Consider the following 23,164-nt stretch of genomic DNA (forward strand, 5'->3'; position numbering starts at 1 on the left):
TAATAAACCTCGAATATCTACTAGTTTTTTACCAGTTGCAGGTAAGGCTGAAACCTAAAATATTTATGTGACACTTGAGGGTCCAGGACACTTAGAGCAGGTGTATAGAAGCTTGGGTGCTGCTGGTTTGTCCATGGTTCTCTCAGTAGGCTCATGAGGGGCTGATGTGCCCACCCAGTCTTTGCCCAAGCTGCTGCAGGGACCTCCCTGTCCCCTCGGGCTCCATCTCACTGCCCCAGCGTCTGGGTTGTGCCCTTGGCTTTCAGAGAGCTACCCCTAGGCAAGTGCTTTTTTTTGTAGGTTGTCTCCTGGGTGGTCCAGGGCTGGGCTGTCATCTCCTAGAGCCTCTCCCCAGGGATTCCTGCCCTCTCCTCCTGCACAGGCTTGTTGCAGCCTCAGCTCTCACCCTCCTGCAAAAGCAAAGTGTGAGCTGGTGCCCAGCTCCCAGGATTTAGTACTAAACAGGATGCCCTGTGCTGGTTTCTGGAGCGTGAACTGTTCTTCATCCCCTTTTTGTTTTCTCCTGGGGATGCCCTGTGCTGCAGATCATCGAAGCTGAGTGGGGGCCATCAGTGAGGTGTTTGCTGCAGAAAAGCATCCCTCACCAAAGAAAAAAAAAACCTCTTCAGCAACCACAAGTATTTGGTGGGTGGGGCAGAGTCCCTCCAGGATATGAGCTATCGCAGAGCTGCTGATACCCTTCTCCCTGCGACAGAGGACCCCTCCTAGCCAGCATTTCTTCATAGACTTTTTAAAATTAATTTTTTTTTTTCTCCTGCCTCTCTTCCCCCTATGCTTCCAGAGGAAAAATGCAGGGTCATGCATATTGTATGTGCAGAACATAGTAAGTTTTTTTTTTTCTTTTCTCCGTAGATAATGGAACAGTGTGTGATTTCAGTATTTAAAAAAGTGGGTTTTACTGTTTTTTTTCCCATCCAGTTCATTAAAACCAAACGGCTTGTTTTGTGTTAGTGTATTGTGCTGTTTAACTTCTGTTTCTTGTTCCTTGAGCTCAGGGAGTAGTTATGCCAGTACAGTTGCTCTGACTGAAGAAAATTTCCCTCTCTAAATTAAGAAAGAAGAACTTTTATCCAAAACTTTCAGTAATATATGGTGTAAATCTTTTCCCCTAAAATATGCTAATTCAACAGAAGTTGCTTGAATTTAATGCATAACCTACCTTTACTTGAAAATTCAAAATGCCTTTCAAGTGCCACACCATTATTTCAGCTTCACAGGAATTGGACTTACTTTCACTGGAGTACCTTTTTAATCAAGAAAGTAATTCACAGTGCTCTGAATTCTGGACCATATTTGCTGTCACATCTTGTCTATCTGCATCTCCTTTAAGAAAGAAAGGAAAAAAAAAAAATCACACAAACATTTTGTTTGTTCCTGAGGAAAAGTTTATATGGCTGATGAGTCAACTAAGAATATTTTTAAAATACTTCATTTAAATACCATAAATGCATATTACATTGTCTTAGCCATGCTGGAGGAAACCAGAAAATAAATACGAAGGGTGGCTGCCCAGGAACAAGAGGTGACAGCACAGATTTAGTTGAATACTTCATTTGTTTGGTTTTGCTTTCATCCCAAATGATTCACTTAGTCCTCTGCCTAAATATAATTCTTCCTACTTAACCAGGAGTCATCTTTGCCTCTGGCCAGACAGGGTGTCTTTTCCATGGGTATCTGAAAGCAAACCTTCATCTTGTCCTCTTCTGATGGACAATTGAGACATCCAGCTTGCTTTTGGAAGGAAAATGGATGCAAGCAGTCTTGCTGGCCCCACGGACTAACGCCTTTGGAGAAGCAAATAGGAGGATTATTGATAGGGGAAACAACTGGTGCTGAGTCCTGGGAGGGAATGTTTCTTTCCCAGCTCTCTAGGAGGGATTTGGAAAGAGTCGTAATCCTGGGTTAGGAGTAATTTGTTACAGCAAGATGATACTTGAGTGGCAGGAGGATTCTGGCAGAGGCAGCAAGAGGGTTTTATTCAGAGGAGTAGCTGGTCTTGCAGAAGGTCAGCCTGACACAAATCCTACCCCAGCCCACAAGTTTTGTTTCTCAGCCAGCACAATTAGCTGAGGGGACTCTCCACCCCTTTTACATCTTTCAAAGACATCTCCATGCATCTGAGCTAAAAGATAACGGTGAGGAATGTGGACCAGGATATGATGCAGTGGAAGGGTTTGGGGTTTTTTTTTTCCTTGTTTTTTTCTTCTTTTCTTTTTTTCTTTTTTTTTTTTTTCTTCCCCCAAAGCAGGCCTTCTGAAAAACAAAATAACCTCAACAGCAACCTTCCCAGCTTCTCCTAGGAGGTCAGAATATTGCTGGTTTCAGGGTTATTGCTAGGACACTTTCCTGAGGTTGCCTTTAGGTTACATTTTTGAGTGAACTTTTTGAGTTTGTTTAAAAAAAAACAACAACATAGACAAAAGTTACCAGCCCTGGGGAAAGAGAATTTTGCAAGTTCTTGGTTTTCATGAGGGCCTGAAACCCTTGGAACCATCTATTCTGCAGTAACCCCTTGCTGCATCCAAGACCCAATGGCACATGGAAACCACAAGGGAGGCGACAGGAAATTCAGTATGAAATTTGCTGGGTTTACTAGAGTTGCCCAGAATTGCTACATCAACAGGAATTTTTGTGGTAGTGATTCAAGTCATGAGTTTCACTTACCCAACAGCAGGAGAAAAGATGACTCTTTCAGTAAAACCCTGCTAGGTGACATTACAGTAAGAAGCAAACAGCTAAATTCTTCTGTAGCACCTTTATGCCAGGATACTACTCATGTTCGCAGGTACTTAGCAGGATCTTAGATGAGAATTTGTGTCAAAGAGTGAAGAAAAAACAAACCCAACCCGGGTAATCTGAGAGATCCCTTTGAAGAGGGATGCATCACACCAGGCATCCTTCTTCTGTCTTGCCCTTGTCTGGTGTGTGCTGGTTTCTGATAGCTGGAGGTGTGGAATCAACCCTCTTTTGGCTCAGATTTTGTAAACTGTGGCTTCCTAACTGGCATGGCTCCTCACAGAAAGTGTGTGACAAACCACTGCTACTTGGTCTGGTGGAAATATGGTATGGTGCTGCCTTGCTGAGAGCCACTGCTGTGCTGCCAGCCTGCCCTGCAGCTGGCCCTGGCCTTCCTCCTTCTCCTTCTCTATCTCTCTGCCCTGAAAGAAACCAAATCAGTCTTGGTTTTTATTCCTACAAATAGAAAACACTTGAGAGAACAGATTGGGCAGCTACCCATCTCTGATGATAGTAACAGATGAGGAAGGCAGGTAGGACTCATGCAGAACAGAGGTACACAAAGATAAGCCTCTGTCTGTCTGTATTTTTATTTCAGACACATACACACAGTGGAAAATGGGGCCAGTTCTGTAGCCATTTTGCATCCTGGCCACGTGGAGATGACTTTCCTGATGGCCATTACCACCAGGGTATGGAAGGTGTCTGCTTAATGTTTCTTGTAATTAGGAAGCATGTTAACTCCTGCTCCAGACTTCAGGTGATGGAAGGGGAAGGGTGGTGCGGGGAAGATGCCATCACTGTCCTGTGCCACAGATCCGTGTAGTGGAGAGAGAAGGGAGCAGGACAAAGCAGACACGTTCTGCAATATGAAAGCAGAACCAGGCTGGTTGACCACTGAGCTCTGTTGTTTTGGTTTGCTTTGGTTTATTTGGAATTTCTTTGTGTTTTCATAATTTTTTTTTTTTTTTAAGATAGTTGAAAAGCTTAAAGTTAGAGCACCTCATTTACAAATGGAGTCATGCTCTTAACAGAGTTGGAAAGATTTAAGGGAGGCAAGGTTCCCCTGGAGCAGCCCTTCTGATACAATGGAGGTAGTTCAGTGCTGTGATCTCTGTCTCTAACGTGCTGTCAGATATTTTTACTGTCTTTATTTAATGGGGAGGAAAGGAATTATATTTTATAGACCATAAAATGCATTCTTGGACTTTGTGCAAACACTAGTTACCAATAGTTCTCTCTCTCTCTGGGAGATTCCCAGGAAGAGGAATTAAACATGGGTCTGTACATAAGTTGTTTGGTGAGTCTTGGAGGCTGCCTTAGCTTTGCTGAGTCTAAACAAGCTGCATCTACAGAATGACTTTGCTGAGATTTCATGACCCATTCTTTTTCTAATGGAAATTCTATGCTTGAATGGAACAAAACGGTTTTCAGAGAAAATCTTAAGGGAAGTATTTTAAAGATTAAGAAGTTTTTTCTTTGCTGGTTTAAAGTAAGTAGATAAAATGCTTGTTCTTATTCCTTGACTGAAATTATGCTTTTATTTGTGCCTGTCTTTTGGAACTATGCTTCGTAGACATCCAGATAGTACTCAGCCAGCCTGCTGATTGGTGCTGTGAGAGCTGTGGAGGCTTTTCAAATTAAATGTGAAAAAATTAATGGTGCTATGGTGCTTTCCCAAGCTCCACCCAGGATCAAGAAACACTGCTTGCAGTTGTTTTGCTGAGATACCATGTGAACTACAGAAAGTAATGCTGTGCTTCTGTGTCACATGAACACTCTTCCTCTTGTATAGCTGAAAAATGATTTTTAATTCCTGCAGTATCTGATTAGCCTTCTTCACGCTCAGTATCAATATCCTAGAACTCAACTGGAGGCTACAAACCTCACATTCATTAGAAGAAAAAAAACTGTTTTACTTAAGTGTTTCAGTAGAACTGATGGCAAGAATGCCTCTTATCTGTGTCAGAATGAACAAATAATTATCTGAATTTGCCTGAACTTTCATAGGCAATAATTTTAGGGAAGCTTCTGGTTGTTCTCTTCAGCTCTCTCTCATGGCAGCCTTCCTCTGTGTCTGTATCTCTGCGTATAGAAAAATAGTTTGAGTGATGTGTGGCAGTAGTAGAGGAATAGTAGCTGTTATACTGCATCTCATCTGGGATGTGGGAGAAGAGCTGTGTGCACTGGGAGGGCATGGAGCTTAGTGGTTAGGTCAGGAGGAAGCAACTGATGTGGTGCTTTGGGGATATTCCTCCATCTCCACTGAGTCTGACTGCTCACCCAAGAGGGAGCTGCAATTGTAGAGGTGTTCACGGGGTTCAAACTCTTTTTCTGTGCCTTGTTCTACCCCAAAGCATGCATCCTCTTTGCCTGTTGCCTTTAGCTTGCTCTATGCCTTCAGTGAGGCACTTCCAGATCGCAGGATTTCTGCTTTCAGGCATCCCCCCCTTTGAGATTATCTTGAACTGATTAATCACTAACATGTTTCTGTAACTTTCAGGCTGTGGAGAACTCTGCCTTTTTTTTTTTTCCTTTTCTTTTTTTTGTAATGCCCTAGCAGCAGTTTAGCACTGTGACAAAGGAACAGACAAAATATTAAAATAGGCAACTCAAGGCCCCCACTTCAGGGACTCTTGCGTAGTAAAGGATGAAGACAAGGTCATTTAAGTTCTCCATAATGGGGAAATTCAAGGCAGTCTTGTTCAGGAATATATATCACAAGATGGTTTGGCTGATATCAGTGTTGGTGAATAAATGGCATTTTAAATTGGGAAGAAGACTTAATGCCATATGCACATTTGTCTGTGCAGGTACACAACACTCACCAGTTCCTTTTTGCAGTGTTCCAGTAGATTAAGAAATGATGTTTGTTTGTTTTTAAAGTGGAGAGATATGATAAATACTTCTGTGTTTTAGAATGCCATGATTTGTTTTCTTGAATGCTGTGAGGAAATCTTTTGTGTGGAAAGGATCAATCTGATTGAATGAGCCTTGTTGCTCTCATTTTGAGCAACTCCCTTGTGCCTTGTCATGGTACATTACACATTCTGTAGAAGGGCTGAACATTGTGGGTGGTGTCTATTACTTCTCAAACAAAAAATTCCAAACATTGTGGATCTGCAAGAAATAGGCTCATTTAAAATTCCTTCAGCAATCTCCTTCAGTTATTTAAAATAAAGCCTTCAGAATTTGGTCTACAAACAAGGTGGTAACTGAAGACCAAAAATATGGGGCTGAGGTAAATTAAGGGATAGAGCAGAAGGTGAGGGTCCACTTTACAATCCTTAGAGGCCTTGCCTTCTGACTTAAGTGAGAACACTAGGAGCCTGCAGACCTTTCTGTGTAGGTACCAAGATGGGAATGTTCCAGTTTTATTGCCCGCAGAGAGCAATTACAGTCTCACTAAGCTCCATCTTCACTCATATCTCCTTTCCCACAAATCTCACACTCATCATCATTCTTTCCCTCATCATCACACTCTCCTGTGTCACTACTGGATTATGTATGGTTAAAATTTGTCAGGATGCCCCCTCCCAGAAGAGCTACTAACTAAATACTGGAGAAACTCCTGAGCCTCAAAGATGATGTCCAGGTGCCTACCTCCATGTGCATCCTTCTGCAACACTGACCAAGAGAAAGACTAACAGCAAAACTAGGATCAGGGATATTTCCACTTGCATGGTATATTGAGATCCAGGGAGAAAGGCAGACTGTGAAGGTGGAGATGTGGTGCCATAGTTAGAGGATGAGGTATTTTGGAGGCCAGCTTATTCCTGGAGCTCTGTTCCTGCTGTTTCAGTTCCTGGGAGCTAATAAGCACCAGCTGGAGGAAACATGAGCTGGAAAGTGTTGTGCAGCTTCCCTCTCTTTAAAAATATGACTTCTTAAAAAAAATTGCATTTATGTATTTATATAGTGTGGGACATCACTCTTAGTGTTTCCAGCAGTGAAAACAATAACGTGACAAGGGAGTGGGTCCAGGTTGGACACTGGTGCAGGAAACACCTGTGAGCTCTGTGCCATCCCTTCCATCAGGGCTGTGCTGCTGTGAGTCCAGCCCTGGTGTGGAGGGTGGCTGCTGGCTGTGAGTAAGACTTTCCACCATACTCCTCTAGTCTTGGATGTGAATTTTAGCTCCTTTTGACTAACTCTGCTATGAATTACTGGGAAAGATGTTTGTTTGCTCTGGGTTGTGTTTGGAGGTGGGTGGGTGTGCAGAGCTGATTTCAGTGGGTCTGTCTTTGGAAGACCTGGTTGCAGAAGAAAGGTGTGGATGTGTGATGCTCATAGGAGTGGAGAGTAGATTTATTTTTTTTTTTTGTTCCTATTCTAAAGAGAAAATCTGGGCTGTTCAAATTATTTGCCTTTTCCCTTGTGCTGACAATTTAACAGCCTTTTTGAAAGCTTTGGTTTCTCTCAAGTACGCTCACCCCATACGTGTTTTAATTTTTCTGCAGAGGCCTGGAGCTTGACAATTATTTTGCTTAAGCTCTCTGAGACTTGCCATAAAACTTTCTTTTTTTTTTAAAAAACACACACACATGCTAATGATCCCCATCAGATCATATTGTTAAACAGGGAATAAAATACTTAGCCTAAGATGACATTATTTTAAAAAATGTTAAAAGCAGGCCAGCAGAGCTTATTTCAACAGTCTTGCTCTGAAATAATTTTCACAGATTTGTTAAGAGTTAATTTGTTGAAAAGTTCAATGTTTGTACAGGCAAGTCCTAATTTCCACACTGAGACACAGAAGCAGAAGAGTGAGCGTGTGTCCAGCATTTGCAGAAGCAGGATGGTGAGAACTTCCCTCTCTCCAGCCCTTCCCCCCTGCCCTGGTGCAGGAATGTAAAAGCAGTGTCAGAAGGCTGGGAAAGTCGGCTTTGGATTTTTGTGGACTCCTTGCAAATCAGAGGAACTGTCTGGCTGAAATCTGCATTTAGGGCCGAGAAAAGAGGATTTCCTGCTATTTAGTTGCTCGAGGAAGGAAAGGATTTACCTCTCCACTGTAACAGGACTTAATTTTTCTCCACTTTAATAAGAATATCACAGCATAGGGCAGCAGTAGTAAACCTGCAAAAGCAATTGTGCCTCTCCCCCCTCTTCCTTCATCCTCCTCGTGCAGCGATGCAGCTCTCCCTTCCCCAAGCATCCTCCTATCCCAGTTCCCAGCCCTGGCCATGGCTTGGCATCTCCTTCCACATGGTGAAAGAGAGAGTTGTGGAGGGGGTGGCTGCTGCGACGTCGCTCCCTCGGACGGCTGCCTCGCTCTGCCCACCATCTGGATCCAGTTAGCTCGCTCGGCAGTAGGGCTGAGTCTCATTTCCTCCAACCAGTAATGTTATATAGGCAGTGATCCTGTTCTGCCCTAACATAATTGAAAATTATGTGTATTGTAGACTTGCAGCGCTGAAATGTAGACTCGTAAAAATCTGTGGCTCAGGTAGCCTGTGGAGATTGAATTTGGCACACAATGAAGCTTTTATGTAAAGTAAGAATTATAAGCCACCACATCAATATTGTGTTACAGGCATGACAATTCTTGGATGAAGAGGCCTTGAGTCAGGCTCGTCACCTTAAACAATGCTAATATTTCATATTTTATCAACAGGGCTGGCATTTTGAAGCCAGAAAACTGAACTTTATTTTGTCCTTTGCAAACATCCCGCCGTTGAAGCTGTGGGTTTGTAAGCTTGACACAGGCATTGGCTCTGGGCTCTGGCCCTTTCTGTTTATCTGGCGGACAGAACATCTCGCCCTTGGCGGGGCTGGGATGCTGCTCTGGAGCCAGACCACTTGGTAAAGCTGGTGGAGGTTGTTTTATGGACCCTTGTGCATTACTGCTTTCCGTAGGGACTGCATTTTGTTTTATTTATTTGTTTTTTTGCCTGGTGGTGGAAATAGAGGCTAACTGTGTGTGTGCATGTGTGCAAAACTGGGCCCTCTGGGTCTGGACCATTCCTGCTGGGCTCCACGTGCATGTCCAAGGGGAGAACCAGCTTTGCTGCATTTTAGCCTTTGCACTCTAAGACTTCTTGAATCTTCTTTGGAAGGGGCAGGTTAGAGAAGAACTTCAGTAGAGTCCAAACTAAAGTTTTTAAAAGCAGAAAAACAAAGCAGCAGTAAAATCTTCTGAAACTTTCAGCTTGCACTCGGACTGCTGATCCTGGTGTGGGAGCATCTGTACTGAAAGTACAGGCTCTTGTGAGATCAAGGTCAAACAGCAACAACTGTACCTTCTTGCTCTGTTTCTTCTAAGGAAATTTATTGCCTGTAAAAAGCAGCAGAACTGACAGTCCTGAAGGCTTCATAATCCTGCAGTCCTTACAGACTGGACGGGGTCTGCTGCAAGCTTGCTCAGGCTGCCCTATCAGTGCTTCTCAGCCCTCTCTTGGGGCAGTCTCAGAGAAGACCACAGGTTTCTTGGCCTGTTTTTTAGGACAGCTGCTGATCTGAGCTCTTTTATGGGTTGTCATGGTTGTAAGAATATTCCAGGGTTGCTCATGACCAAGGAGTGGTCATGGAAAAATGAGGGTGGTTGGTTTATTTTGGTGGGTAAAAGTCTAGTGGCTGTTTCCTGAAATGCCACCAGTTGAGCTGTCAGTTTCTTCCAAGTGCTTTATGTGTGGTAGCAGTAGCTTCTTACTCTGAAATGGTTGCACAGATCTGTGTACCACGAGGCACACGTCCTTTGAGGACGTTTTCCTTGGAAGAAGGGAAAAATACTTCACTAGCTGGCTTCAAAGCCTGGGGAAGCTGATAACAGCTGCAACCCATCAGGAACCCTTCTGCAAATTCATATGCCCCCTTATGTGGCAGTGTTACAGTCACTGTATAAGACAACTGATGGTCTTCTAACACTGCATCTGTTGACTTATTTAATAGTGCCATCCACAAATCTGAAATGTATCAGATTTCCCCTCAAGTTAAAAAGCTCTCACGCGGCTTAGGTTTTGGGTTAATTTTCTGTGCACTTGGGTTGCATTTTTTAGGCACTTTTTGGAAACCGCCAAGGGTTAGAAAGTTACTTTAACATCATCTCAACTTTATAATTTATGTTGTGGTCACCTATATTGAAGAGGAAGGATTTGATACAAGAGATCAAGTATCTGGAGGCTTACACTCAAGTTGTAAGAGTTGGAAATGTCGCTTACAGTAGACTAGTTCTGGTTTGTTTGGGTTTTATTTCTTGTTTTTAAGAAGTGCTGAAACATTCTGGTCCACATTGCACAAATCCCAAATGTGAAGATGAATAAAAACAAGACTTCTTGGAACTTGAGGAACTTGTATGGGGCACAAATCCAGAGTATGGGTTTGTTTATTTGCATTCCAGTAGCTCAGAAATCTCAGGCCCTCCAAGCGATGGGAATTGGTAATGCATCTTCCTGCTGATTCCTGCTTTTGGTCACCTCGGTGCCCAGGGTCTTGCAGCAAACAGGACTTGCATGCTAGCAAATGTTTTGCATACGTGAGCAAATGTGATAGTGATGTGCTGAAAGCATGGAACCAGATCTCCTTCCTTCCTTCATGGACATTTAGATACAGCTTCCGTTGTTCGCCTGGGGTGACTCTCCTTCAAGATTACTCTTTCAGGAAAAAAAAAAAAAAAAGAAGGAATGGGTAAAGATAACTATTTCTCTAGATATTTTCTAGGAATAGATCTGTTAGGTCAACTAGAGTCTAGTGCTAAATAGGATCTTCTGCACTGGCCTTGTCTATGTGTACAGCTGCTTTTCTTAGTTCTGGGAGGGCCCTAAAGGTATGTGGCAGTGAGCATTTCTTCCAGCATGATGCAGGGCTTTGAGAGATCATACATTAACCAGTATGCCTGATTGGCACAGCACAGCACTACATGGGGAGAAAATCTTGGGCTGAAATTGTATTTAGATGCACTGTGCAGAGGAGTATTTGGACTAACTAATTTATCTGTGGGGCTGTTTTTGTCAGAAGGAGCACTTCTGATACATCAGTCTTGGTACCAGCTCGAGACTTCACCTGTTTGCTGTAAGCCTTAAGTTCCACTGTGTGGTCCATCTGGGGTGCACAGTTTCTCCAGTGAGTTTAGTGAGAAGACATGCATGCCCGAGAGCAGGAGGTTCAGCTGATATTTGATGCTGGTTAAATCTATGGGAATGTTCTGCTGCTCCATGAAATGTAGTTAAAACTTTTTTTTTTTTTTCCCCCCCCTTCAAAACCCACCCTCTCTTATGCTGCAGCCTCACTGCCTGTGTGTATTCAGCCTGTCTGCTGAATGACATAAAGAAGTTGTAGCTATCCCCCATGCCTGGCCAGCACGGCTGAGCCTGAGTGGAGCTTTTTAATTTTGACCTTGCAATTGACTAAGTTTACATGGTGCAAGTTCCTTAAGGGTGCTCTAATAGAAGAATTCCTCCTGGTGATAATGATCAAGAAGAAAATAATCCATGGTATCTTCCAGAAATGGTGAAAAGTAGAGAATATACAGTCTGAGACCCAGCAGTATTGGGTCTTTTTGGGTAGGCCTCTGTCTTTAGCACTTGTAGAGTGCTGGGCATCTGGAGGAGCTGACATGGTACATTTGTTGAAAGAAGGCAGACAGATGACCCATTAAATAATGAGATAATATTCTTAACACACAAAACTACATGCTTTTGCTCTCCTGAGACTGATAATCCACCTTTCCCTCCCTTGTCCCATCCTCTCCATGGTTTTTGGTATTTTGTTCTGTATGGATTTCATTCTTCTTCTAGATTTGCTATGATTAATAAAATCAATGTAATACTGTCTCTGCAATTTATGATGTTTTCTTATCCCTGAATAGTAATCTGATGGTATAAAGCTGCTAGTGTTCTGCACAGATTTTGTCTCCACAAACATGCAAAGTTGTCTTAATTTTTGTTTCAGTTCCTTGCATAAGTTTTAATTTATATCTTTTTATCCATGTTACCTAAAATTTGGGTTTTTTTGTTTGTTTGGTTGGTTTTTGGTTTTGTTTGTTTTGTTTCTTTTCTGAACTCATTTTTCTTTCCCCATTTTTGTTTCCTCCATCCAGTATCTGCAGATGAAATGGCCACTGCTTGATGTTCAGGCAGGGAGCCTTCAGAGTAGACAAGCCCTCAAGGATGCTAGGTCTCCATCTCCAGCACACATTGTTGTAAGTAAACACAGAAAGATGTTTTTCTTTTGTGTTTGTTTTTGGTTTTTTTTTTTTCCTTTTTTTTTTTTTTTAAAAAAAAAAGACATTTGACATTAATGGCATTGGTTGTCATCAGTTTTCTTTTACACAAACCGAAAGAGAAATGCTTCAAACCAAACAAAACTAATAATGAGCTCATGGTAAAAGAAGGGAATACATTTGGTGTTGCTGGGCTGCTTATGAAATTATCATTCATGTGCCTTGTAGGAGAGCAGAGAGTTGAAAATGCTCTACATTTACAAACTGCAGAATTGCTTAGTGGTAGTAAAGTCTGATCAGGCTGGTTTAGATGTCTGATAATGTTGAACTGAAGAGGATGAAGAGACATTTTTGGTAAACATTAAAAAAAAAAAAAAAAGCCTGTTTTACAGCCTTAAAAAAAAAAAATCTGTTTTTATTGCAAAATCGTGAAAGAAAGTTTGTCAGAGTTGGTCAGTATTTTACCTGGGTGAAAGCTCAACAGAGCACATGTCCCTTTGTGTTGTGACAATTCCTCATTTAGCATAAAAAGTGTTACCAGATGTGAACTGCTTGCTTGCAAAATATAAAGTATATGCTTCTCTTTATAATAAGTAAAATTGCTTTAAAAAAGCTTTTTACAATTAAATTACTGGTTAAATTTTCTTATTTCTATTGTAAAAAAAATGTTTGATTTCAAATGTTCAGTTCAAATTTGTCTGGCAAGTTTATCTCTGGAGAAGGTGGAATGTAGTGGCTTAGATTAGAATATATCTTCTGAAAGACTTTATGATAAAGCTATTTTTTTTAATTTTTTTTTTTTTAATTAAAAAAAAAAAACAAAACACAAGCTACTTCTTTATGACCAATGTGACCAATGGATAGCACAGTGAATCTCAGAAAAAGAAACATAACTTGTTCTGCTGAGTTTTCTTTGGGTTTTGTTTTTTTCTTTTTTGTAATACAGTCTAAAGTTGATGTAGCCAGTAGATCATCTAAGGCACCCTTTGTTTTGTTAGAAATCTAAAATCATACTACAGTTTTCTGATAAGGCTTTTTATTCCATTGTTGTCTCTTTAATTTGAAGTTGCAGCCCTTTGTGTCGTATTTTTTTTTTAGTTTTAATTAAAACAAAAAATAGTTTCCTATCTCCTAGAGTCTAAACCAGCCCTCAGTGCAGCAGTGAGCAATGGGCACAGGGCTGCTATTTGCTGGTCAACACCTCCTGCTGATTGTTCACTTTTTCAGAATGACTTTGCTGTTCCTTCCCATCCACTTGGGCCAGCACTGGATAAAGAGATCAGGAAAGATGTTTGGCTGCTTGTTTAGGAATCTACAGCTGTCAAAACCTTCCCTCATCTTATTCTCAATAAGAAAAACCAAAGTAACTTCCTTATTTTAATTCCTTTTTAACTGCTTTGCCCCAGTATCTGTACTGGGGGATGGCAGTGTTCCCAGGCTCTGGGGCAAGCTGGGCTTGCAGGAGAGGTGATGGTGAGGGAGCAGGAGGTTTCTGGTGGCTGGGTGTAATCTTGAGTGGCTTTGTGGGAGATAACCTGCACTTCACAGTGCTGAGCATCCTCTGTCCCTAAAGCCTCCTGTGCACAGGAGAACATGCACTTGCCCACTTGCCTTTAAAAGCCCAAGCAGCTCATTGTGTCAAGGAGCTGGTTGGGCTCCTGGCTTTCCTGACCCTGTCCAGACCCTTCACCTGGGTGTGGGTGAGATGGAGGCAAGTGGACAACACAAAAAAAAAACCAAAAAAAACCAACCCAGATGAAAAATCACGATAATTTTGGAAAATAAAGAAAAACCTGTTTCCAGGGAGGCTGAAGTTGATCTGCCTTGTGTTTTGCCCATTTATGGGGTTCTTACGGGTCTCTTTAAAAGCTGTCTCACTCTGCTATTCAATAAAAAGCATATTTACCATAGCAACCACTTAGGCGGTGAGGAACATATACTACCTCCGAGATGGAGGCCACCTTCCAAAAGAGCCACAGCTGGCATTTGTAATGTGATCTTTTGTGCTACTTACAATATTGAAGGAGGGGAGGGAGGGAGTGAGTAAGGGGGGGGGAGCAGTGGGGTTTTTGGGAAGGGAGGTGTGTGCTGCAAGGTTTAATGTTTATTTCTAGCAGCAAACTGTTTTGCCTTGTTCTGCTAAAATAAATAAATAAGGTGCAGCTTTTTCCACCCATTTTCCTGGCATCCACCCCAGGCTACATTCTTTCTGTGGAGCAAAAATGGTCTTATTTTTTGGTAAATAAGGTTAGGCTAAGTAGTGGCATTTGGGGGAGATGTAGCGGCTGCTGGTACCAGTTGGCCTGGGATGTGTCAGACTTCTCTGGTGTCCCTTTTTGTCCCTGTTGTGCCTGCCCACAGCACCTGGGACCTAGCCTTTCTTGCACCCAGTTCTGTATACACGAAACAGGGATTAATCTTTTTATGGAACAATGAGGGGTATTTCATGGCCATGCTGATGTTTCAGTGCAAGCGCAATGTGTAGTGCATAGGCATAGAAACTGGTTCTCCACCCACCTTGCTGTGTCTTGTCTACTTGCCAGCTTGACCCTTGCCAGTTTTTCATCTTGAAATCAGTTGTGTTGCCCTGAAGATCTATAGGAAAATGCTAACACCTGCAAATCATTTCTTATCTGTTCCCTATCTCTGAAATCAAGATTTGAGGCTAATCTTCATAGCTGGATTAAAAAGAGAGAAAGAGAGGAGAGTGGAGGGGGGGGGGGCTGTTTTTTCTTTTTTTTTTTTTTTTTTTTCTTTTTTCCTTCTTCTTCCTTTTCCCTTTCCTTTTCCTTTTTTAATGTTCTTGCTTCTCAGTCTTTGGCTCTCATTGCCATGAACTCCATATCAGGGTTGCAGCCCTTATGCCCAGCTCCAGTGAAGCTTCCTTTGGCTTCAGCATGGTTTTTTAGCTTAATGAGTCAGGGTTACAGAACGTGGCCATCTGTAATATCTTAAGTAAAGTCTGTACTATTTGTCAGCCATCCTCCTTTCAGATTTGTTTAAGAACATTAAGTTAAGACTACAAAAATTGAAGCAAAAGACCAGCATGAATAATTTGGCTGGATTGCCCCCAGTGCTGAGGGCTGGGTTAATGCTGCTTTTCATGGTGCTCAGGAGAGTCTCCAAGGCCCATAATGAGAAACAGAATATTAAACTGAAATTATGTTCAGCATGTCTTGAGGAAGGTACAGCATGAGGCTCCATTTAAGACCAATGCATTTATTTGCATTTAGGTGCTTCACTCATCTTATAAGACTTGCATCTTGCTCAGGCAGAGTCATGCTGCTTATCTGTGTCCAAAGGTGAAAGAAAACTGTGGGAAAAATTGTTTTAATAGGATGCTATTAAGCTTGCTAGGTCAAAATTTTGAATTCAGCTTGTGGATAGTATTATTATGAGGCTGGGATTTTTTTTTTTTTTTTTTTTTTTTTTAATGGTTTTAATGGTTATTTCCCCCCTTAATTCTGACCTTCAATTTCACTGAAGGTACTAAGACTTTGTAAATCAGTTTTAGCAGGAAGGTTTTGGGTGTAAAGCCGACCCCAGCTGGGTGCCTTGCATGCTTCTTGAAGCAGGCAGGGTGCTAATTGTCCTGAAATGCCACATTCAACATGCACCTGACCTGCTCCATGCATGTGCACCAGGTGGTGCTAAGGTGAGATTTAGGTTCCCTAAGAGTGGGATCCTCACATGGAAATTGTGGTGCAGCATGGACAGGTGAGTGAAAACTCATATTGTACGTCTGCTCAGGGATCTCCAAAATTTGCTACTAGAGAAAACAAGCCCCTTTAAAACAGTTTCTATGTATTCATGCATTTCTACAACTTTAGGCAAAAGCCAGTGCAGTTCTTCTCTGTTCTCTGCTAAGTAAATATTCTGACTCAATCACACCATACTCTGGGCAGGAGTATGGGTGAAAGACCAGTCCCAGGGTCCTGTCTCCTGCTATCTCAGCTGTACAGAGATTTGCTTTTAGCTTCCTTTGTACCAGGCAAAAATGTTCTGAACCCAAAATGGTAGTGGTTTGGTACAGTATATTTCTTACAAAATAGTTAAAGGTTGAAAAAATTCCAGCATTTTCTTCTGCAGGGAGGCCTTTTGAAGTAAATGTAATGTTACCTTGGGGGAGGACTTCTAGTACTATTTGGCCTGGGTTTTCTAATATGTAATGAACACAGCCATAAAGTAAACTGAATCCCCAAGAACAAAGAATCACTGTGTGGTAGTGTATCTAATTTTTTTTTTTTTTTTTTTTTCTTAAGGAGGTAAAAATGTGTTTTCAAAACATAATATGACAAGCAGCAAAAACTGAAGGCAAAACCATCTGAAATGCCTCTTTCACATGCATGGACAGTGAGTGTCTGGGGCCGCTGGGCAGTTTTGGAGGGATCAGGAGTTGTTTCCCAGAGCGGTTGGAGCTGAAGCTGCGCAGTCTGCCCTGCCTGCTCCCTGGTTCCTCTGTCTCATGTGGTTTACACTTACGTACTTTGAAAGAAAAGACAAATACCAACAAGTAATCATGAGGTTTGTCTTAGTTTTAAAAATTTGCTTATAGTGTTCCTCACAGAGACAAGAAGTGGGGTTGTTCCAGATGTACACGCAGTCCTGTGTGTATGAGGCTGTCTGGAACATCTTGCAACTTCCACTCTCAGTGCCCCAAGAGGGCTTTTAAAGCTCTTGCTTTGTTTGACTTTAATATTTTGTTCTGGAGAGTCTGCCCTTCCTCTGCAGTCTCTTGAGATGTTCTTGGATTTTAGGCCTTGTGTGCCCATCATGGGGCACCTTCTTCCCTGGGGAGCTGTAGACTGTGTTGAGAGTTGCAGGAAAATGGTGGTATTGTTGGTGGAAGGAGTTGGGTATCATTCATGTCAATGTCTGGTACTAAAAGGGGCACATGTGTGGGGTGAAAAAGTGAGAGCTATGTATCTAAGCTGTACTGGTGCCCTACCAGTCCCTGATGGCAGAGAGGTCATGCCTTTGTGTATGGACCTGGCATGCAGATCTCTGAAACTCATGCTGCAGAAATATCCAGGCAGACTTAATTGGAAAGCTCCTTTAGTGACTCTCTCCTTTATAAATGTTCTATATTTTATTTGGCTAATTGCTCTGGCAGTTGCAAAGTAAACAAAATGTTTCATTAATACATGCCCAAAAGTGTGCAAACATCTTGTCCTGAATTTTTGGAGGTGCATGGAATTAAGCCACAGAACAAATTAAACTTGCTGGGAATTTTGTGGCTAAGTCTTTCACCACTTATTCCCTTTGATTTTTCATTGGGAAGAGTTGCATTTAAAAAAAAAAATCTAAAACCAGAATGTTTAAGGCTAAGTATAGAATTCACCTACCAGCAGCCCAATAAAAATATTTTGGACGGATTCCTCTAATACACACACATTATATTCAGTTGGCCACTAAATCTGAATGGGAAATCCAGTGCTTGGTTTGTGTGGAGCACAGAAGAATTGTGGACTCCTAAAAAGTAGTTAATTTGGTAATCTGATATTTTGCAAAATAGTTCAGACTTTGAGGGACTGCTTCGTGCCATTGTGTTTATTCTGTGGCACAACGCCTGTCCTCTACAAACCTTATTTAGATACTGGAGGTAACCCCTCTGGTTTAATGCTGAGACTGGGAAAATGTGCAGGCTTGTACCTCTTACTGTGAAGTGAGCAGGAATTTAATGCTTCTGCAAACATCAGTCGTCACTAAAGCACCTTCAGAAGACACCTGGGGGCTGGATTGGCAGCTGGGATGAATTGTCACGCTTGGTTGTAGTCAGGAGATCTGTGAGTAGCTCCAAGAAGTCTGAAGTATTTGGATGTTGGGATATTTCAGCTGCAAATAAATACTGTAAAATGTATAGTGCTGCCAGCCTCAATTGTTCTAGGATCATGAGTCAGGCCTCAAAAGATCATGAGGACTGGTGGGGGTTTTTTTGGTGTTGTTTTTGTTTGTTTTCTGTTTCTTAAATAATACATTTTGTATTCCCTTTATTTGTTCTCTGGTTCTTGAGCCTGCAGGGCATATTCCACTCATTCTCAAACTTTTCTCTGTAGCAGTTCAGGAGCTTGCTGTGTGCTGTAAGCACAGGCTGAGGTTCTTCCCTAAACACTTGACTTGAAGGCAACCACTCTTTAAGAAAAATAGCAAGTATTGCTTGACTGGCTAGGAAATTGCAGGAGTTGGCAACCCTAAGCTTTGCTCCAGGAGAAGCTGGTTGAGTAGGAGTGTTATGCTATGCTTGGTGAAATCTATTGACCATCTGTTTCTTGTTAATTACCTGACTGGACTTTGGGAGAACCTGGTCCTCAGTGCCTGTGAGGGGTCTGGCTCATGGGTACTGGGGTGGCTTACCTTGAGGTGGCTGTAGGGCTCCCAGGCAGGACCAAGCTTCTCTGACATTACTGGAGACAGCTCAGCAGGTCCTCTTGAGGCAGCAGGTTTATCCATCAGGGTATTGTGGTAAATCTGCATCAGTTTTGACATCTTGAAGGGGCTTTGCTGCAACTCCTGCTCATGAGATAGAGCCATGAGATCTGGCATTTTGGTGTGTTGTGGCACACCAAAATATATCTGGTGTATCTTCCTGACATACCAGAGTACTGAAATTCACTAGGGAAGTGGGGAGCAAGACAAAAGCTTGCCCATCAGAGATCTTTATGTAAGATGTCACTATGCTGTCTTCAGTGTGGTTGGAAGTGTATCTACCACAGGCTTCCTTCTTGTATGTTTTGCTTATAAAATATCCCTTGTATTCTAAATGAGGCTCAGTTACAGTAAAACTGCAGAGAGCATTATTTTAGACTTGAAACCTGCCTTGGGAAGAAGGTTTAGGGGTGTGTGCTAGCACAGAGGATCCCAAGGTGCCTTTTGTATTCAATCACATTGCAGTTTGCGTTAGGCTGGAGGAGCATGAACGTTAAATCAATTACTAGGGACTTGCATGGGCCTAAGATGAAATAGTGTCAAGCCATCAGCTCTTGGGCAGAAGAGGGGTTGTGCTGAGTGGGATGGGGAGTGCAGACGGTCTGTCCCCCACAGCCCCTGCACGATGGCTCGGCCTTGGCAACGGGTGAGGAGCTGCAGCAGTGCTGGGCGATGCTGGAGAGCCAGATGGGTGAGCCTGGCAGATCAAAGATGATGTGTACCGAGGGTGGCAGACTTGGCAGGGCTGCTCACCACAGGTCCTTCTCCCCGCGCAACCTGTCTGCAGCTGAAGTTTGTGGCTGGATTCAATCTGGAGCTTAGAGAAGGAGGTATTGAATAATGCAGCCTGGTGTGGAGCCAAGGCTTGTGCCAACTAGAGCAGGAGCAGCCATCATGCACAGAGCAGAAGATTTAATGGGCATGATGATACAGCCCCAGCGCTGTTTTTTCTCAAATTTCTAGGACTGCAGTCTTTGCTTTCCAGTACAACTTTGGGTTTGTTGACGCAGAGCAGAAAAGCCCAAGTATGCAGTGGAAGTAGCTGTCTAAGTATAACCATTCCTCATTATCTCTCCATGCGGCCACTCTTACTCAGCAGTAAGAGGTCCTTTGTGTGGTTTAGCTTAATCCGCTTTGGAAACGGATTAAGCTAAATCTCACAAAGAAACTCTTAGTTCTGAACAACAGTGTCCACACGAAGAGATAATTCAAAATAGTTGTTCTGCATTTTTTCAATTCACACTCAAGCCCTCGCATAAAAACTTTCCCGTGCAGATGAGCCCACTTGAATAGGAACCTCCTATTTTCTGTCTAAACAAGGTCTGTGTACTGTGTCCAGGTGCTGTAGTAAAGAAAACAGCATGTGTTTATCATTAAAAAGAAAGAAAGGAAGCTGGTATTGCTGGGCTCAGGACCATTTGTTTGCCAAGTTGCTCAAACCTGGGATTATTGTTGTTCTTACCAGTTCATGCAGTTTGGGATTAGATTATTCATGGGGTACTTCACTTGCTAGATTGTGTACACATCTGTACACTCTCCTGTGGAAGGAACTGGAACCTGCCTAGTAAGCTACTGCATAAAGAGAAGGAAAGATGCTTTCTTTTCTGTCCTATGTGGTCCTATTTAGTAAAGGGTAGACCCATTTTGAAGTGCCTTTGGAGAGTTAGAAGTATTGCAAATAACCAGGAGCGATGCCTTTGTAAAGCAATCTCCCACTCCTAATCTCTCCTCAGGCAATGTTCTGTGCCTAATCTCACAAAACTGAGGTAGAAATTTTTGTCAGACAGATTTTGCTTTGAATATGCAATGGGCTGGTAGCAGTGGTCTGCTTCCAGGGCATCTTGTACTGGTAGTAGTCTGTACTGGTTTCCTAGGAGAGGCAAGTAGTTCTCTAGCACACATTTTTCCTGTTGGCAGGACCTTATCAACTTGACTTAACTACTATTACTGTGGAAACTTAACTTCCCCTTCCTTTTTACTTCTTAGGCCTTGATTCAAGAAATCATTAAACATGTGCTCATGTCCATCTTAGTTCAGGACAACACAAAATGTTTGCTCAAAGTATTTTCTAGTATAGTGACACTTTTCTAAGTTGGGGCACTGGAAATGAACATTTCTATGAAATAAAGCCTCTTCCTGAGAGGTCATTTTGTCTTTTGCCTGTCCCCTGTCAGCAAGCACTGAGAAAGGAAAAGGAGAGAAGGAATAGAATGTCATGAGCTCTACTTCCCTGGAGTTTGTCCTTGTGCTGCTGGTTTTCTTTCCAGGGCTAAGGCTGTAGGAGGAGGACATACCATGAAGGAGGATTTTGGTCTCTTGTTGCTCATCTTCACACTGGGAAATGTACAAAACTTCCATGGTCACTTCCCCTGGCTGGAAGGATAGGGTCTCAGAGTGGAAAGAGAAAACAACAGAATTTTGCCCTCTTGTGTGCCTGCAGACCTCTGCAATGTCAATACAATGTATTATGGGGATGTGACTGCCCTGTAAAAAGGAAACAGTATTTTATGGAGGAAAACAGGGTGAAGGGACCTGAAAGCCTCCAGACTTTTTTTGTGTGCATTTATGGGCATGAACACCTCTCCTGCCAATCAGCTGCATGGAGGCAGAATCATTAGAAAACCCCAAATGGCTGCAGCTCAGTTTTCCCTAGCGGCAGAACTTCTGTCACTGTGGGTTGGGCATGTCCACATGGGCTAATAAATATGAAGCAAGCAAGGGTTTGAGTTCTAGCTGCTCCATGTTTACTCCCCATCTTGATGTTTTTTAGACATGCTGAGCTCTTTGGAGGGAAGTCGTTTACTGGACATGAAGTAGCCTGCTCCTCATTACATGGGCTCTGATGGCTAGGACAGGTTACCTTGGGATAAGCTCTGGTGTGAATCTGAGGCACGTTGGTTGCTTTGCAATTGCTGTTGCCTGAGGGGTAAATGTGAGGTAGCAGATGCCATTTGGACTCAAGGTGAAGTTTGCTTGTGTCTGTGTCCAGAACTGAGCATGTGCCCAAGCAGTTTCAGAGGTGCTGTAAGACCTCAGAGAAGATCGCCCTGCAGTAACTTGTTCTGCTCTTCGTGCCCAGAGCATGTCCAGGGAGCATCTGCTCACCCTGTAGATGGACTGTTAAGCTCCATTCTTGTGTAGGCAATTGTTTGGCCACCTCAGATCATTGCACTGAGGTATTTGTGGGATGAGTAAACTGTGAGAAAATGTGAGGGAGCAGCCCCAGAACTGCTGGGAGAAAAGAACGGACAAAGAGCTAGTACCCTGTTAGCTTTCTGGACAAGGCACTGAGCTGGGCTCCTGGTTCTTGTATTAAAGCCTCATCTTACTCCTATTTGCTGGTGGTCAGGGCTGGGTGCCTTAGTCTGGGGTTGGAAAATGAGGGACCCATCTCTTCCCAAGTGCCACCTAAACTTGATGGTAACATCTCCCTGTGGACACTGCGTTTCAGTACTGTGATTGCACAACAAGCCATTCAAAGTGCCAGGCTCAAAGTAAGGATAACTTAATTATACTTTTTTTTTTTTTAGCTACCTTCAAGAGGATCTAATAGGCAAGCTACTCTCAGAAAAGCAGGTGGTTGTCCCTGCCCCAGAATGCTCAGATTCGGGGAGACAGGGCTGTGCAGTGCAGGGGACGGCAGCAGTTTGGTTGCAGTACATGTGGTGTGATGGGCACTCTACACTTGCATCCCTTTCCCAGGAAGGTAGATCTGTAGATTGGATCATGGCAAAGCTGGGGAGTCATGGGCAGCTCCCCTGACTCCGAGTTCACAGTCCAAACTGCTAGGCTAGCCTGTCTTTGACATACATATTTAACGCTGTAGTTGTCTTGCATATTTTGCTGGAAAGGTCTACAGGGAAAAAAAAAAAAAAAGATGCTCACCCACCCATCTTTCAGCACAGGTGAGCTTTGCACTTTTTCCTTTGGACATCTGTGAGATGTTTAAAAGAACAACATGGGTTCTTGACATCAAAGAGTTAATAGCAGTGAGTGTGGTACAATAGCTCATTAGGACTTAAACGTGGGCTGCAAACTCAGAAATCTTGATAATTTTGGCCTATAAGGACACTGAACTTTCAACTCTAGTTCAGCAATAATAAATGCCTGTTAAGTAAGGCTTCCTTTTATGAAGCCAGGGTGGATAGATGCATTTCAATGGGCTTTAAAAGTATTGCTCCTCGTTTCAGTGTCTGCTGGCTGAATGCATCCGGGCATGGGAGGGCATTTCAAGATCTGCACAAAAAGCACTTTGAAGTATAACCTTTGTGAGCATCTTAGCTAAACCTGACTGCAGTTGGAAGCAGCACATTTATTTATTTATTTATTTAAGTGTCCTTTTCTTTTACAGTTGTTTAAGAAAACCCCACAAAACCAATACAAAATAAAAAATAAGCCAGTGAGCAATTAAATGGAAATGCACTTTTGAAACTGTGACCTAAAATGAAAGGTGGTGGTGTATGTTTAGCTTTTGAATGGATGTTTTCATAACCCAAGTATATTGGTGCTGATTTTTGGAAGCAGGGGAAGGTGAAGCTGTTCTCCAGGATGGAGTTCAGGCTATAGATATCCTGGAGAAGATGGGCTCAGGCACATATCTGTTCTCCAGCCCACGTTGGCTCTGCCTTCAGGAACTGCAGTGAGGAAGTAAAAACTTTTTAACAGCCCTTTTACCTATGTCTAAAGGGATCCTACAGACATCATGGGGGCTAAGATTTGAAACAAATCACGAGTAAATACAAGTCACAACTTCACAAGTTGTGATCTTCCTTGCCTTGACTTTGCAGGTCTTGATCCAGGCAGGCTTCTGCTGAGGTCCTACGT

The 23,164-nt window shown here is 42.7% G+C and overlaps 1 protein-coding gene across 18 annotated transcripts in view; it reads left to right on the top strand.

The window, feature by feature from the left end:
• Nucleotides 1-23,164, top strand: part of TCF7L2 (transcription factor 7 like 2) — a 179,656-nt gene that overhangs the window by 52,700 nt on the left and 103,792 nt on the right. For all 18 annotated transcript variants that reach the window (XM_071749405.1, XM_071749407.1, XM_071749404.1 and 15 more), the window contains one exon: nt 11,792-11,893. In XM_071749405.1, coding sequence (XP_071605506.1) covers nt 11,792-11,893 — 102 coding nt within the window. The remainder of the gene's footprint in view (nt 1-11,791; nt 11,894-23,164) is intronic.

The sequence above is a fragment of the Heliangelus exortis genome, chromosome 7 (genome assembly GCF_036169615.1).
Source record: "Heliangelus exortis chromosome 7, bHelExo1.hap1, whole genome shotgun sequence".
In the NCBI taxonomy this organism is placed as follows: Eukaryota; Metazoa; Chordata; class Aves; order Apodiformes; family Trochilidae; genus Heliangelus; species Heliangelus exortis.